At 32.7% G+C, this 16,441-nt stretch overlaps 1 protein-coding gene and 1 pseudogene across 1 annotated transcript; both read left to right on the top strand.

Moving 5' to 3' along the window:
• Positions 4,172–7,707, top strand: LOC18593466 (annotated as a pseudogene).
• Positions 8,542–14,549, top strand: LOC18593467 (aspartic proteinase). Its single transcript, XM_007020706.2, has 14 exons — positions 8,542–8,643; positions 10,324–10,720; positions 10,815–10,875; positions 11,325–11,419; positions 11,531–11,643; positions 11,776–11,944; positions 12,034–12,073; positions 12,224–12,288; positions 12,898–13,011; positions 13,142–13,206; positions 13,368–13,524; positions 13,610–13,729; positions 13,974–14,062; positions 14,206–14,549. Exons 2-14 carry the CDS (start codon positions 10,349–10,351, stop codon positions 14,288–14,290), a joined length of 1,545 nt encoding a protein of 514 aa, XP_007020768.2. The 5' UTR covers positions 8,542–8,643; positions 10,324–10,348; the 3' UTR covers positions 14,291–14,549.

The following is a 16,441-nucleotide window of genomic DNA, read 5'->3' on the forward strand; positions in this document are numbered from 1 at the left end:
TTTTAAATTGGAAGAAAGAGAATTGAACTTTACTTTTAAGCAAAGATATCATTTATTAATCAATAAATCAAATGCTCGAGTACAATTAATAATATTTTAATAAGATTACTTGTTACATATGAAATTTTATAATAATATCTTCTTTTCTTTTCCTATTTAGTTTCTTTTGTTCTCTCTTTTTTTCTTCGTGTTATGTAGGATTTGAGTATATATTCAAATGCCTTAGTTTTGTGGGTAAGATTAAATTAAGAAAAAAGTTGCGTAATGACTCAAATTATATTTAATAAATTAATATATAGATATCTTAATTAATATGGTTAAAACCCATTATTCTCGATTAATAGCATGCACAAGTTTTGACATCGAATTTAGCAAATCATATTTATGTCTAAATTTTATACACACACACACACATGTACATATGTGATATAGAGGTTTTTGTTCATAATTAAAACTTATTACGGTACCCACACCTAACATCCTAAATTTTGAAATGGAGCAGTACTTTCTTCCTAAGTGATTTGAAATTCGAGCATTAGAGTTCAAGCTAGATAATTAAATTAATTTCATTACCATAATGCATACCTAGACTACAAAAAATCACACGTTATTCGGTAGAAAGTTCGTCGAAAATTCTCTCTTTTTAATGAATTTTCAATGAAAAAAATTCATTGAAAACCTTCAATAAATAATGTATTTTATCGAAAATCAAAAATTTTTGTCAATAATTGTGATGTGATCGATGTTGTTATCAAAGTTGATTGATGAATTATAGCTTGTTCTTGAATATTGTTTGAAACCTAAGCCATCAATCCTTGTTGAGTGAGAATGTTTTGAGTTATATTATGCAAAAAAAAAATTGTTGAAAAATCTGAGAAAAGTAAATGCAAGGTATACAATCAACCTCCCACACCTGAGACTATCAAAAGAATTTGCATGCCCTAAGGAAGAGGTACATGTACAGTCATGATAATAAGTAGTAGAGGGGGACCAAGAAATTGAGGTTTCAAGTCACACTCTTCAGCAGGTTAGGGCTTGAGAGAGAAGCTAGATGTACTGATGTAAATTTCTTACCTCCTAGCTAGGTTAGAGTTTGGGTAGATATTTCTGATTTGAAATGTAATTCTTTCTTTCAAATACAGTCAAACTTTTAACGGTAAAATATCTTATTAAAAAAAATAATTTAGATTTGACCTAATCGGATTTTTTTTTCACAAAGATACATGTCTAAACTTGTAACCCTTATAGTTAGGGTTAAAATGATAATTTTTTGCAAATGTTAAGGGTCAATACTAAATGTTGAAAACTTTAGACTAATAGTACATAACCAAATTCATAAGCTTTGATATCATAAAAAAAAACGTTCATAACTCTATGTATGAAATCAATTTGAATTGCTTTAATTCAATTAGTTTGATTCTCATGGCAAGTACTAGAGCTTTTTCCACACCAAAGACAAATTATCACCTAATTTGAGTTTGGTTGAATCAATTTATTTCTAGGATTAAGACTTAAATATAGACTTAATTAAACTTATGGAAAAATCAAAACCCAAAAGACGTGTACAATAATTGATTAGAGTTATATGGTCCTAAGATCACATTTAATAAGAATAACTCCATATATTGCAAATACAATCAAATTAGATATATGTACAATGTTAACTATGGAATTCAAAAGGGAAATTGGTCTTTTAATTTCAACATGACTACTCTCATAAAATATACATTTACTTTAAAGTAAAAAAAAAACAAAATATTAGTAAATATGTTGTCAAAACTTAAATATAATAATTGGGTTTTTTCTTAACAATTTAAAATTTTCAAAAAATTGATATCGGAACTTTCAAGTTTGAATCTTAAAAAACGTGCTTTTTCATTTTTAATATTTCTTTAAGAGTCTGTTATCAATTAGACTACACCCTTTTTTCTATACTTCTTTAATTCTTCTTTATACCCTTTTTTTCTACACTCGAATTCATGTGTAAACTCATTAATCATTCATATGGCTACACGTAACGTATTAAGTACTATATATGCATTGTTTCTTGATTGGCAAAAGCAAAAAAAACATTAAAAGATTAGCCTTATACAATAAGTTTTTTTTTTTCTATTCCAATTGACTTTACTAGCTAGAAATTGAATGCATTGGGAGCTCACAATTTAGCATTTAAAGATTTTCTCTTTCTCAATTTGACTTTACCTAAGCTAATTGCATTGGACTCATAATTAAAATTTAACAACATTAGGCAAATGGATTGTGCAGCTTTGGCAAACTGGGCTCAGTCTCAGGTTGATGGCAATGGCCGGCCTATTCCCATGTTAGGCTCTCTCTGGAATCTAGCCCAGCCTAATTAATTAAGCTTTTGCATTTAAGTCAAACAAGCCAAATTTTCATATATATATATATATTATAATTAAAAAAAATTCAAACTTTACTTTTAATAAAAAAATTCATATACCAACTAATGAATCAAATGCTCTTGGTGCATATATATATATATATATATATATATATATATATATATAGAGGATTAAGGCAAAGTACTATTGGTGGGTGGGATGAAAATCTACCAATTTAGATAATTTCAATGTTACTTCAACTATATACCATATATGACCAATTATTAAACTATATAGATCTTTTTCTTTCTTGTTTCTTTGTTAATTTTAGTTTTATGAATAATACCCAGAGTTGAAATAGTGTTTATTTTTCCGATCGTGCAATAAATATTTTCTCCTTTATGTTCCAAAATAATAAATCTTCTTTTCAAGGAAATTAAAAGATTTTAAGGAACTATACTAATAGCATTCCTTTTTTTTCTTCTTTTATTTTATTTTATTAATTTGAGTTTTATGAATAATACCCAGAGTCGAAATAGAATTTATTTTTCCGGCCCTGTAATAAATATTTTCTCCTTTATTATGCAAAATAATAAATCTTCTCCTCGAAAAAAATTCAAAGATTTTACGAAACTATACTAAAAGCACACCTTTTTTCTTGTTTTTTGTTTGTTAATTTGAGTTTTATGAATAATACTTAGAGTGGGAATAGTGTTTATTTTCCAACCCATAATAAGTATTTTTCCTTTTATTATCCAAAATAATAAATTTTTTCTTTAAAAATTTTCAAGGATTTTGGGGGATCTATACTAAAGGCATACTCTTTTTCTTTTTCTTTTTCCTTTTTCTTATACTTAATTAGTAATAAGTTATTAAAGTAAAAGGTATTGAAATAAGGGTAGGAGAGGTCAATAGGCATAAAAATATTGAAATCAAACCTTGAATCTTGACTCCATCATTATATATATATATATGGGATATTTTAAGAGTTAGATTGTTTATGTTGGAAGTTATTTTTCACTTTATTTTTTAAATTATAAAATTTTTTAAGGTTATTAATTATTATGATGAAATATATAATTATTGTTAAATATTATTATTTATATATTTATTGCCAATAAAAGAATTTTTTACCTTTATTTACTTTTTTTAAATTACATATTTATATTCAATTTATTTTCTTAATGTATTTGTTCATTAATTTAATCTTTTGCTTTAAGGCTTGCAGAGCTGGGCTTCAAAGTGAATTCATTATTTTTGGGTTTTTGCTATGATCGGGTCGAAATTAATTCATTTAATAATTTCAATGTGGAAAATCAAAATTGACGTAATTAAAAGTATAACATAAAATTTAATAAAATTAAAATATAATGATAAAATTTCACGTAACTAATAAGTATAGGTTGATTAATTTGATTAAAATTTAAGATTTTGATTTTATTATTTTCACAAATCGAACTTAATCATGGAAAATAACGTGAAAATAAAGTCCAATCTCGAGTTTGGAATTATGAGTACTATTGTCAAACTTCGATATCATCATCCTAGACTAAATTGATTCAATCCTATTCTTTTCTTAGTAAATAAGAGAAAAAGAAAAGATTTCCCGGGAATCATGTACACGTGTACGATCCATATTTTCCAAGGCTCCCGCGAAATTGACTAAAGAAGTTTGAAATATCCTCTCTGTTTGTCCGAAGCAGTTTTGCTTCTACTCTGCTCATCTGTTCATCAGTGACTTCCCCCACGTTTGTTTTAATCTTAATTACGTGATTAATTTTCTCTAATCTTGTTATTTTATCAACCCTTTTGATTCACTTGATTGATCTTTGTTTTTATCAGAAATTCTTCCCTTGTTTCCTTAATTTTAGTGATAGATCATACATCAAAATGGGGACAACATCCATTACTGCTAGCTTCACTCTCTTTCTTTGTTTCCTTTTGTTTCCTATTGTGTTTCCCAATCCCAGTGATGGGTTGGTGAGAATTGGACTCAAGAGGAGAAAGATTGATGCAAACAGCAACATGGCTGCTCTGCTTGATCCCAGGGAAAGAAAATCCTCCAATGCTTTTACTAGGAAGTGGTATCTTGGTGGGAAATTCGGGGAAGGAAGAACCAATGATCATATTGTAGTGCTGAAGAACTATGTTAATGCTCAATATTTTGCTGAGATTGGTATTGGTATACCCCCACAGAATTTCTTTGTGATTTTTTACACTGGTAGTTCGAATTTGTGGGTGCCATCATCCAAGTGTTTTTTCTCAGTAAGTTTCTATTTGCTTCAATATGCTGTTGAATTGTGTTTGGAAGTGGGATTTCTATAAATTTGGAAATGTCTCTTATGGATTGTTGGTATCTGGCTTGCAGCTAGCATGCTATCTCCATCCAAAGTATGAATCAAGCTATTAAAGCACCTACAAGAAGAATGGTTTGTTTTTGCTTCTTGTTCATGAAACTTTGGTCTTATTGATTAAGATTCTTGTAGATCTTGTATCTGATATCCATGTTCCCATTTGTAACAATGACTGTTAAGCATATTTTGATTCATCCATGTGCAGGTAAACCGGCATACATCTAATTTGATACTGGAGCTATTTCTGGCTTCTTTAGTGAAGACCTTGTACAATTTGGGGACATTCTAATCAACAATCAGGTAGCTCTTGGGTCTTAATTATATGTATAAGTTAGTGGTCTGTGCTGATAACATCAGATTTCCTGTATCTTTTTCTAGGAATTTATCGAGTCAACCAGGGACACCAGTGTCGAATTTTTGGTATCCAAGTTTGATGGCATACTTGGACTTGGTTTCCAAGAAATTTCAGTTGGAAATGCTACTCCTGTTTGGTATGGCATAGCGTCTTTGCTGCGGCTATCAGCTGTTTGTGGTTTTGGTTTTGGCTTTATTAGTGTAAGGATGTTGATATTGTAACCTTAGAGTAGCTTTCAATGCATGCTTCAGGTATAATATGCTTGATAAAGGTCTTGTTAAGGAGCCGGTTTTCTCATTTTGGTTCAATCGCAATGCTGATGAAGAACAAGGGGGTGAGATTGTTTTTGGCGGGGTGAATCACAATCATTACAAGGGCAAGCACACATATGTTCCTGTGACACAGAAGGGATACTGGCAGGCTACAGTTCTAAAGATTTCCTTCTAGTACATAAGTTTGGTTAACACCTAATCTTCTTAATATCAGCTATTGATTCTTTTGTCTGCAGTTTGACATGGATGATGTCCTTATCGATGGGAAAACTACTGGTAGGAAAATCATTATGCATGCCACTCTTCCAAGGGACATGGATTCATTGGTTTCCTTTCTAACTTTGGTATGCCTGTTTCAGGATTTTGTGCCCCTAGCTGTGGTGCCATAGCTGATTCAGGAACATCTTTGTTGGCTGGTCCTTCGGTGTGTCTAAATTTATGTACTACTATTCATCTAGCCATCTTGCATTGAACCATGTTTTATGTACTATTGGTATTCTGTTCCGCAGGCTATCATCACAGAAATAAATCATGCTATTGGAGCCTCAGGGATTGTAAGTCAAGAATGCAAAGCTTTAGTTTTACAATATGGAGAAACCATAATTGATATACTTCTAGCAGAGGTATTTGATCAGTTTTTAAAATCCTTTATATCCCTGACAGTTTCTTTGCTAACTCTTAGTCTGTTAATTATTACTTCTACATATTGACAGGACCAACCACAAAAAATCTGCTCACAAATAGGTTTGTGTGCACTTGATGGAACTCGAGGTGCAAGGTAAGAATAAAGTCTTTCCTTCCCTTGGCTTTTTCCCTGTCTGTTTCCCTATCTTAAGGAAGATAAATGCAATGCCTGCGTCTGAATGGGACTATTCCTTTGCTTTCATGCAATGTACTCATGTTCAGTATGAGCATTGAGAGTGTTGTGGATAAGAATGCTCAGAAATCATCGGGTGGTGTGCACAATTCCATGTGCTCTGCTTGTGAAATGACCATTTCTTGGATACAAAACCAGCTTAAGCAGAACCAGACGCTGGATCATGTACTTAACTACATCAATGAGGTAAATGAATTGAAACCTCTCTTCTTTTACATGTTAGTAGTAATATTTCTGCAAGTTCAACTATGTTCTGCCTACATTTTTTTGCAAATTGGTAACTGCAGCTCTGTGATCGACTGCCTAGTCCAATGGGAGCATCAGCTGTTGATTGCAATGCTCTATCTTCTATGCCTAATCTCTCCTTTGTGATTGGTGGAAGGATTTTTGACCTCAACCCCGAGCAGGTAATATACATTTTTTATGGTTTTGGGGTGAAAGCCTTTTTCTGCTTTTCTTTGGTCTGATTCTGGTTGTAAAACACCATCCTGGAGGGTTTTAGAATGACTTTGGACATTGCTAAATTTTTAAGTCGGATAACTAATCTAAAATCAATTGACAATAAACGGAGAGATCTCTACTTAAATGACATGAAATGTTTTTTATCACTACTTAAATAGTTTCCTTAGGTGTAAGATAATGGACTTATCATGTGAACTGAATCACAAAAGAACTGTCAAGGTAATATTTTGATATTATGTTAAATTTTTAATACGAATATCTAATTTAAAATCAATTGATAATAAATTAAAATACTTTTATTATATCTAAGTGATATATAGTTTCTTTTGTCACTACATCCATAAAAATCTTCTAAAACTACTTCTGGCAGAAATGTTATAAATGTCCTGACAGATATTTATAACATGGTTGGTAACTCTAATTTCATTCAAGTCAACATTTGCCAGAAATCCAGAAGGAAATATCCATGGATAGTGTAGCTGATGGCATACATCAAGCACATTTCAGAAAAACCATGATGGAGACATACAGTAAATGGGGGGGCTATGTCTGTTGTTTTAGGCTGCAATCAAACCAAAGCTATTCTTTATATTACTTTTCCATCAATTGCTGCATTATTTCATCATTAACTCCCAATTCCAACCATGAATAACATCATTGTTTCTTCTGTTTTTCCTGATGGGGTCAGTACATTCTCAAAGTTGGTGAAGGAAATACAGCTAGATGTATTAGTGGATTCACAGCTCTGGACTTGCCACTTCCTCATGAACCTCTCTGGTATTCTTATTTTGACATGTATTCCCCATTATAATTGCCTTTGTTAATTTATCTTACTGCTAAGATTTGTTGAATCACAGGATCTTGGGAGATGTCTTCATGGGCCAGTACCATACAGTCTTTGACTATGGGAACATGAAAGTTGGATTTGCTGCAGCTGCATGATTGAAACTTTTCTTTGCTTAAACATCACATTTATCACATGTTGCCTCCAGAAAAGTATGCGTTAACATTATTATAGAAATTGTTCACATTGTAAGTTAAATCAGTGAAATTTTATTAAATTATGATGTACTTATAATTATGATTACGATATTATACAAAATTTCTCTTCATATAACATGATATCAAAATTATCTTATCTAATTTTTATTTTTATTCAAAACCCTATTTTTGTATTATCTAAACAGTACTTAGTTTTTAATAAAGTCGGACTAATTTAACCTAGTAGTGCAAGTTATGTAATATTGTCTGGTTTTCTCCAAGAGTAAATTTGAATGGTGCAACTATTTTGACTTTTAATGAGAAAATGATTCTAAGGTTTGAGTAGGTGACATATTGACATTATAATTTTATTTTACTTGAAAATGGAATATACTATTATCGAGGTGAGATATTTTTATTCGTGTGAAATAAATAATATTAACAAACTCGATATTAGTTATTTACGTGAAAAAATATCTAATAATTTTTTGGTCGGATATAATGTGGGAATAAAATAATTTACGATGTTTAATTTTTTTCATTTTTCACAAAATGCTAAAAAAATTTTTAAAAATTATCTTGAATTTGGCACATTTATTCTGTGTGGGGGCCCATATGCCCATCAGCAATTAATTAAAGGTCCTCTTTGTTGTTATCCAGTGTTACCCGATCTATCATCTTAAACTACCTCCCAAACTTTCGCACCTCCACCTAAACCTCTCATCATCAAGTCCACGGTTCCTTTCCTTTCCCTTTCCGATAATCCTGATACACTCAACCGCACCGGATCATCTCTAGATTTTCTTACTTAATAAGAAAAAGAGAAACCGAATTTAAAAATAGTATCATCAATTAAACGGGTCCACGTGTACGGCTATGATTCTCCAAGAAGCCCGCTAATTCAACACTCGCTCTCTTTAAAATGTCCTCCTTTATCTGCGGTCTTCGTCGTCCTTCATTTCTTCTGCTCAGCTTTTCTTGTCGAAATCATCACTAAAACGTAAGGAGCTTTTTTTTTTTAATTATTTTTAAAATTTTTTTATCTGAATTAGTTAGGTAATTTTACTTTAATTTTCTCTCATCTTTTAGCTTATTATGCTTTTGATTACTCCTTTCTGCTAGTTGTCGGTTTTTTTTTTGTTTATAGTAATTTTGTTGTGGTCTTCAGTTTTTAGTTAAGTGAAGATTAACTGTTTGAGTTTGATTAAGAGTGTTTTGGAACTTGGATTTGTTTGATTTATAATTGAGTTGATTAGGCGATTTTCGAAGTTGTGATTATCTTTTTTAAGTTTCTAATAATTGTTTTTTGTTTGGTTGAGTGAGGTGTTGTGGGATTTTTAGTGTTTTGGGATCCGTGAAAAGTGAAATTTCCTGGAAATTTGAATTTTAAGTGAAGGTTAACTGTTTGACTATGATTAAAGTGCTTTGGAACTTCGATTGATTACTTTAGTTGAGTTGACCATACGATTTTTGAAGTTGTGATTATCTCTTTTAAGTTTCTAGTAATTGTTTTCAGTGTTTTCTGTTTGGTTGAGTGAGATATTGTGGGATTTTTAGTGTTTTGGGATCTTTGAAAAGTAAAATTTCCTGGAAATTTGAATTTTAAGTGAAGGTTAACTGTTTAACTTTGATTAAGAGTGCTTTGGAACTTCGATTTGATTAATTTAGTTGAGTTGACCATTCGATTTTTGAAGTTGTGATTATTACTTTTAAGTTCCTAGTAATTGTTTCTAGTGTTTTCTGTTCGGTTGAGTGAGATGTTGTGCGACTTTTAGTGTTTTGGGATCTGAGAAAGGTGAAATTTCCGGGAGATTTGAATTTTAAGTGAAGGTTAACTGTTTAACTTTGATTAAGAGTGCTTTGCAACTTCTATTTGTTTAATTTAATTGAGTTGATTATGCGATTTTGGAGTTGTGATTATTCCTTTTAAGTTTCTAGTAATTGTTTTTAGTGTTTTCTGTTCATTGATTGAGATATTGCTAAATTTTTAGTGTTTTGGGATCTAATAAAAGTGAAATTTCCTGGAAATTTGAATTGTAAGTGAAGGTTAACAAGTTGACTTTGATTGAGATTTCTTTTGACTTCAATTTTGAATTTAATTAAGCTGACGATGTTGTTTTGAAGTTTTAAGTAGATTGATGGTTTATTTCCATCCTTTTCTTGGCAACCAAACATGAAATTGTGGGATTTTTCAGTGTGTAGCACATCATAGAAAAGCGATAGTACTTACTTTCTATTAATTGAAGTGTAGAGTAACTATTTAACTTTAATTAAGATTCCTCTTAGCTTTAATCAAATTATTTGACCTTTTCTTTTGTGAGATTTGAAGGTGTGGGTATATGTGTATGCTGTTTTTCTTGGCAACCAAACATGTGACATGAAAAATTCAATCATATAAAGCATGGAATGGACACGACATGATGTTGTCACAGAACTTGTGCATATGTATTTAGAGTTTAGACTTTGGGGATACAACTGTACATGGGTGCATTCTTTGAATAGATGTATTAGTCTTAGGAGAACTATAGATGGTTTTGATCCCTGCGTAGGCGAAAAGTGGCTGGTGTGCTAGCTTTTATGTGAAAGTACTATTTCTAATTGTGTGTTGATATGATATTTTTGTGGTTTGCCTTTTGTAGTCCTGATCATATCTGATTAAAATCTTGGTTTTGTTGCCTAGCATTTGCGGACTTGCAGTTATCAGAATGGGGAGAATAGTCAAAACTACTACAGTCACTCTTTTTCTTTGTCTTCTTCTGTTTCCTATCGTATTTTCCATATCCAATGAGAGATTGGTCAGAATTGGACTGAAAAAGAGAAAGTTCGATCAAAACTATCGGTTGGCTGCCCACCTTGATTCCAAGGAGAGAGAGGCATTTAGAGCTTCTCTTAAAAAGTATCGTCTTCAAGGGAACTTACAAGAGTCTGAGGACATTGATATTGTGGCACTAAAGAACTACATGGATGCTCAGTACTTTGGTGAGATTGGTATTGGCACACCTCCACAGAACTTCACTGTGATTTTTGACACTGGTAGTTCTAATTTGTGGGTCCCTTCATCTAAGTGCTATTTTTCGGTGAGTTTTATTCCTTAAATTGATATTGGAGTACTTAAGCATGTACTTAGGTAATTTGGAATGTTTCTTATGTGTTGCTGGTGTCCGGGTGCAGATAGCTTGCTATCTCCATTCAAGATATAAATCAAGCCGTTCAAGCACCTACAAGGCTAATGGTTTGTTTCTATTTCTTGGCTCATTCTAGCTTTCCTGAAATGTATATCTTCTTGATTATGATTTGCAACACTTTAATATGTGTTCAACTCCAACCCTTTTTGTATCACACATGATTTTCTTTCCACTTACCAACCGGTTATTGTCTGTTGATCAATCTATAAATGCCACTGAGAACAAACACAGTAGTTGGATTTAGGTATTATTGACTCTTTGCCTTTTGCAATCTTCGAGCTGCTTTTTTTTTTTTTTAGGTTAAATATAAGCATCGTTTCCTCCATTTGGAAACTCATGCATGTTTGTTCTTATCCATAATCAGTTCTTTTGTGCTTTAGATTGAAGAAACTTGGATAAAGATGAAGGATATTACAATTCATTCTTGTTTATTTCAGTCAAAGTGAGGATAATGATGTAAATGCCTCTATATTTTCTTTAATTAGTCTACTTGCAGGTAAACCAGCCGATATCCAATACGGGACTGGAGCTATTTCTGGATTCTTTAGTGAGGACAATGTACAAGTTGGTGATCTTGTAGTTAAAAATCAGGTATCTTCAATAAATTGGTTATTATATATGTTTGAGCTGTAATTCATCAGCACGGTTGGTGTAGATGGGCTGTGTTTCTGAATAAGTGGCTTTTTCTTCTTTATTGTTTAGGAATTTATCGAGGCAACAAGGGAGCCCAGCATAACATTTTTGGTGGCCAAGTTTGATGGGATACTTGGACTTGGATTTCAAGAGATTTCGGTTGGAAATGCTGTGCCTGTGTGGTACGGAATAGCACCTTTTCTGTTGTTGTGTGCTGTTGTGGTTGTTGGTTTCAGTTTATTGGCATAAAGATGTTTATAGTAAGAATGATGCAACTGGTATTGCACAGGATTTTGATTTTTTAAGTGTTCCAGGTACAATATGGTCAATCAAGGTCTTGTTAAGGAACCTGTTTTCTCATTTTGGTTTAACCGTGATCCTGAGGATGATATAGGTGGGGAAGTTGTTTTTGGTGGAATGGATCCAAAACATTTCAAGGGGGATCACACTTACGTTCCTATAACGCGGAAAGGATACTGGCAGGTTTGTATTCTGAACTTTTCTTTAGTTTTATATAGTATTTGACTTTGTGCATTCATTGTAGTAATGCTACTATTTCTTTGGGTGTGCAGTTTGATATGGGTGATGTCCTGATTGGTAACCAAACAACTGGTAAGAAATTGTTCTCAAAGTTATGTTATGAAGATAATTGGCACACATGTTTCATGGCATTATACTTAACAGGATAGGATAATTGATAAGAGACATGCAAATGTTTTGTAGTCTTCTATTGGTTTCCTTACTTTCTTATACATTTTTCAGGACTTTGTGCTGGTGGCTGCAGTGCAATTGCTGATTCTGGGACTTCCTTGATAACCGGTCCTACGGTTTGTATCAATTTTTGTGTCTATTTATGCATTCATGCATGCTTGTGCAGCTGTGCTTTTGTAGAAAGGTTGTTGTAAACCATGTTATATTTTGTCCTTTCTGTGATAGTTTCTCATGGAAACATTGGATAGTTTCTCATGGAAACATTGGATGTATAATTTTGCACATGACAGAATCTCTCCTTTAACTAACATTCTAAGCATATAGTTTCACTCCTTTCCTTCAAACAATTTTGTGGATGTATTTTTACTGTTATAGTATTATTAATGACTGAAGTGGCAGTAGGTGTTGCCTTCCTTATAAGGATGTTGCTATTGTTTGTTAAGACCTTAAATTTCACTCTAGAACCCCCAAGGTTGTTTTCTGTCATATGGCATGCTTATTCCAGCTTATCTCTCTAATGAAATGAACATTGGAAGAGCAATTATTCATGGCCCTTGATATATGCTACCTTGCAATTTATTAGGGTAATCTGATGTCTATGATCATAAGTGTTTGTCAGTAGTATTCATTGCATTTTCCTGTGTGTGGATGGGCTAGTTGCTGCCAAAAACAGTTTGTTGGTCCTGGTCCTTCGTTGGTGATTTTTTTATATACTATGGTTTCAGGCTATTATTGCTCAAGTCAATCATGCTATTGGAGCATCAGGGGTTGTAAGTCAAGAATGCAAGACTGTAGTTTCACAGTATGGAGAGACAATAATTGATATGCTTTTATCTAAGGTATATAATTGGTTTTGAACATGCTTTTATTGCCTTGTAGCTACATGGTATCTGGAGATGGTTAGAATAAGATTCTGGTAGTTTCTTGCTGGACTTCCTAATTATTGTTTTTATTATTATGCATTGACAGGACCAACCACTGAAAATTTGCTCACAAATAGGTTTGTGCACATTTGATGGAACTCGAGGTGTAAGGTTGAACACAAATCTTTCTTTTTTCTTTTCCCCCTGTTTTTTATCTTGAGTGAAATTGTCACTTTAACTCAAATCAGTTAGTTTGCTTAGAGATGTTTGTATATGTGTCTGAATGACTGTGTACTGTTGCTTTGCTGATGTTGTAAATGTTTTATGTTCAGTACGGGGATTGAAAGTGTTGTGCATGAGAATGCTGGGAAAGCCACTGGTGATTTGCATGATGCAATGTGTTCTACTTGTGAGATGACAGTTATATGGATGCAAAACCAGCTTAAGCAGAACCAGACACAGGAGCGTATACTTGAGTACATCAATGAGGTGAGTAAGCCTACGTTCTTCGACCTTTTAGATATTTTGCCAAGTTTGACTAGGGGCTTACTTTTTTCCAAATTGATAATTGCAGCTCTGTGATCGGTTGCCTAGTCCAATGGGAGAATCAGCTGTTGATTGTAGCAGTCTATCTACTATGCCTAATGTCTCGTTCACAATTGGTGGAAAGATATTTGAGCTCAGCCCCGAGCAGGTATAATGTATTATGTTGAATTTGTGTAAAATATTATGGCTTTTTCCTTTGATGGGATGATGATTATCATGGTTGTCATATCATTTTAGCTCCAGTAATGAAGTACCATCATGGTTCTATGGGTTCGGATAGGTCGAAAATTTATGAATTTTAAGTCTGTTGATGTGGCTGTAATGGCATTTTACTTTCCACTGATTGTTTCTTTGTTCCTGACCTCTCTCCCTTTTTTGGCAATGGGAATCAGTATGTCCTGAAAGTGGGTGAGGGAGATGTAGCTCAATGCCTCAGTGGATTCACTGCTCTGGATGTGCCACCTCCTCGTGGACCTCTCTGGTAATCTCTGTCCTCGCCCCCATATACATCCAAGGATAACTATATTGTCTATGCTTAACTTACAGTCATGTTAGATGTTAACTTTTTGGCTGGCAAATGTTGTAGATACTGTGTTAATCTTACTTTTATTCATTGAAATACAGGATCTTGGGCGACGTCTTTATGGGCCAGTTCCATACAGTATTTGACTATGGCAACCTGCAAGTTGGATTTGCCGAGGCTGCATAAGTGAAACTTTCTGCTTTTATAAACAACTTCATGTTATGCAGTGCTAGTAGTACCCTTAGAACTGTGGGGATTAAGTATCAAATGATAATTGCATGTAAATATCTATGCAAACATGATCTGTGATCTTCACTGGATCGTTGAGTGTGATGCACTTTGTTTAAGAATTTCATGTGATCCATACTTATCTGTTTACTTATAAGAACTTAAATGTGCAACTAATTTTAGCTTTTATGAGAGCTAAAGAAGACTTCCATGGCTACTTGACTAGGAATGCTGAACTTCATGTTTCTTCTTTGAAAGGTACGTCACTCCCCGATAAACCTAACTATGTTTAATCATTCATGTACTTTACAATCCAGCCAAATGCTCAATGTGGCAGAATTTAAGTCATGCAAAGTCGATGACGTAGTTCATTTCTTTCCATGTATAGAAGAATTGATTAATCATCAAATATTATTGCAGTCAGGTCTTATCTGTTACATATAATACATTTGCCAGCTAAGTGTAGTAAAGTGGGTGGCTGGCATGGAGATGGGATGAATTTATATGCCAGTTTGATGTTTCACTTTATGAAACCATATGATTTCTGGACAATTTTTATGAGTTCTGTAGTTGGAAAGGAGAAAGATCAGAGATGCCGAGTGTCACAGTCTCAAAGGGGAATCGTGAATTTCATATCTGTTATGTATTAAAATAGTTAAGGTATTTAAGTGTTCACATCATTTTCAATTTAAGTAAGTCAAAACGGATAATATTTCACAGGTTAGTGTAGATTGTGACACAGAACTTGCATTCTAAGTAATTGGATTTGAGTTAGAAATTGAGCTTGCATTTCTGGCATAAATCAATGAGATTAGCTCAAAGGATTGGGTAGAAGAGAATCAATGATCAATCAAGAACAGTGATGGAAACATTGATTGGAACAATAATTAGCAAAATGTTAGATAAGGTCAGGATGTCAGGCTGTCGTTATTGATTGTCAATCCTGAGGGTCAAAACACTTCTTTTGAACTGTCATCATGGAATTAATAGCCAGCGAGTATGAAACAGGAGCATAACTGGAAAAGTAGGTTACAATTAAACACAAAAATATAATCCAGCTGAGCATTGTGGATAACAAATTTAAGAGAGCTGTGTCAGTGGTTGTTTTTAAGTATTGCGTTGCTACAGTTTAGGTTGTACAACTGGACAAAATAAGGCATTGAACCATATTCATCGTACAAGCAAATATTTTAATCATTAAGCAAGGGATTAGGATCAAGGTTGAAAGATGCACCCAAGGATTTAACTTAATGATTAGTATGTATTTTGTCTTATTCAAAGAGATGGACTCGAATTTTTTATTTTGAATAAAAAAAACATTTTAAAAAATGACTGATAAAAAAGAGAAGAAAATCTATACTATTTAATTCAATAATTAGTATATATGTATTTTTTTTTATTTAAAGGGCTTAAGTTAATTCACAGGGTCAATGGGTTTTATTCTGTTGACCTGTAAAATTTTTCCGTTGATGAAATAATTTTTTATCTTTCAAACAATCAAAGTGGTAAAAACATTTATCAGAAATCATTTTCACCTTTGTTTTTTCTTATTCAAAGGATGTAAATCATTTTTCCTGAAAAATTTTTTACCTGATGAAACCATTTTCACCTTTCAAACATTCGAAATAGTAAAAATATTTTGGGAAAATGATTTTCACCTTTACTAAAGGAACCTTTAAAATTAAAAAATTTTAGGATAAAAGATAAGAAAGAGACAAAAGGAGAAAAAGATTGGAGGTGGGATAGTTGGTTACTGCCAAGATCAAAAGGGGTTGGTGGGGGGATTAAAATCATGTTTCACCTGGTGGTGCACCCTAGCTGTAAAGAGTCAGTCTGAAAAGGTTTAGCCAACAGTCCAATTTAAGAATATCGGCACCGACCAGCTGAATCAGCCTTAAAACAAAGAGGCTCACCATTGACCCCACCAACTCAAAAACACAAAAAAGAGGCTAAGGTTACAACTTTTACAAGGAAATTGATTTCTATTCAGAGATAAGAATTACAAACAAAAGTTTCCCTTTTTCAACTGTTAGGATAGACATTACTTCAACCTGACTTCAAAAAAAAAATTGATACATAAACAGTGTATAGTATTTATATATTATCAAG

Source organism: Theobroma cacao, chromosome 7 (genome assembly GCF_000208745.1).
Source record: "Theobroma cacao cultivar B97-61/B2 chromosome 7, Criollo_cocoa_genome_V2, whole genome shotgun sequence".
Taxonomy (NCBI): domain Eukaryota; kingdom Viridiplantae; phylum Streptophyta; class Magnoliopsida; order Malvales; family Malvaceae; genus Theobroma; species Theobroma cacao.

Coding starts and splice junctions, on each gene's coding strand:
- LOC18593467 (XM_007020706.2), top strand. CDS start 10,349: ATGGGGAGAATAGTCAAAACTACTACAGTCACTCTTTTTCTTTGTCTT. Junction 12,289..12,897: donor CCTTGATAACCGGTCCTACG/GTTTGTATCAAT, acceptor CTATGGTTTCAG/GCTATTATTGCTCAAGTCAA. Junction 13,207..13,367: donor GATGGAACTCGAGGTGTAAG/GTTGAACACAAA, acceptor TTTTATGTTCAG/TACGGGGATTGAAAGTGTTG.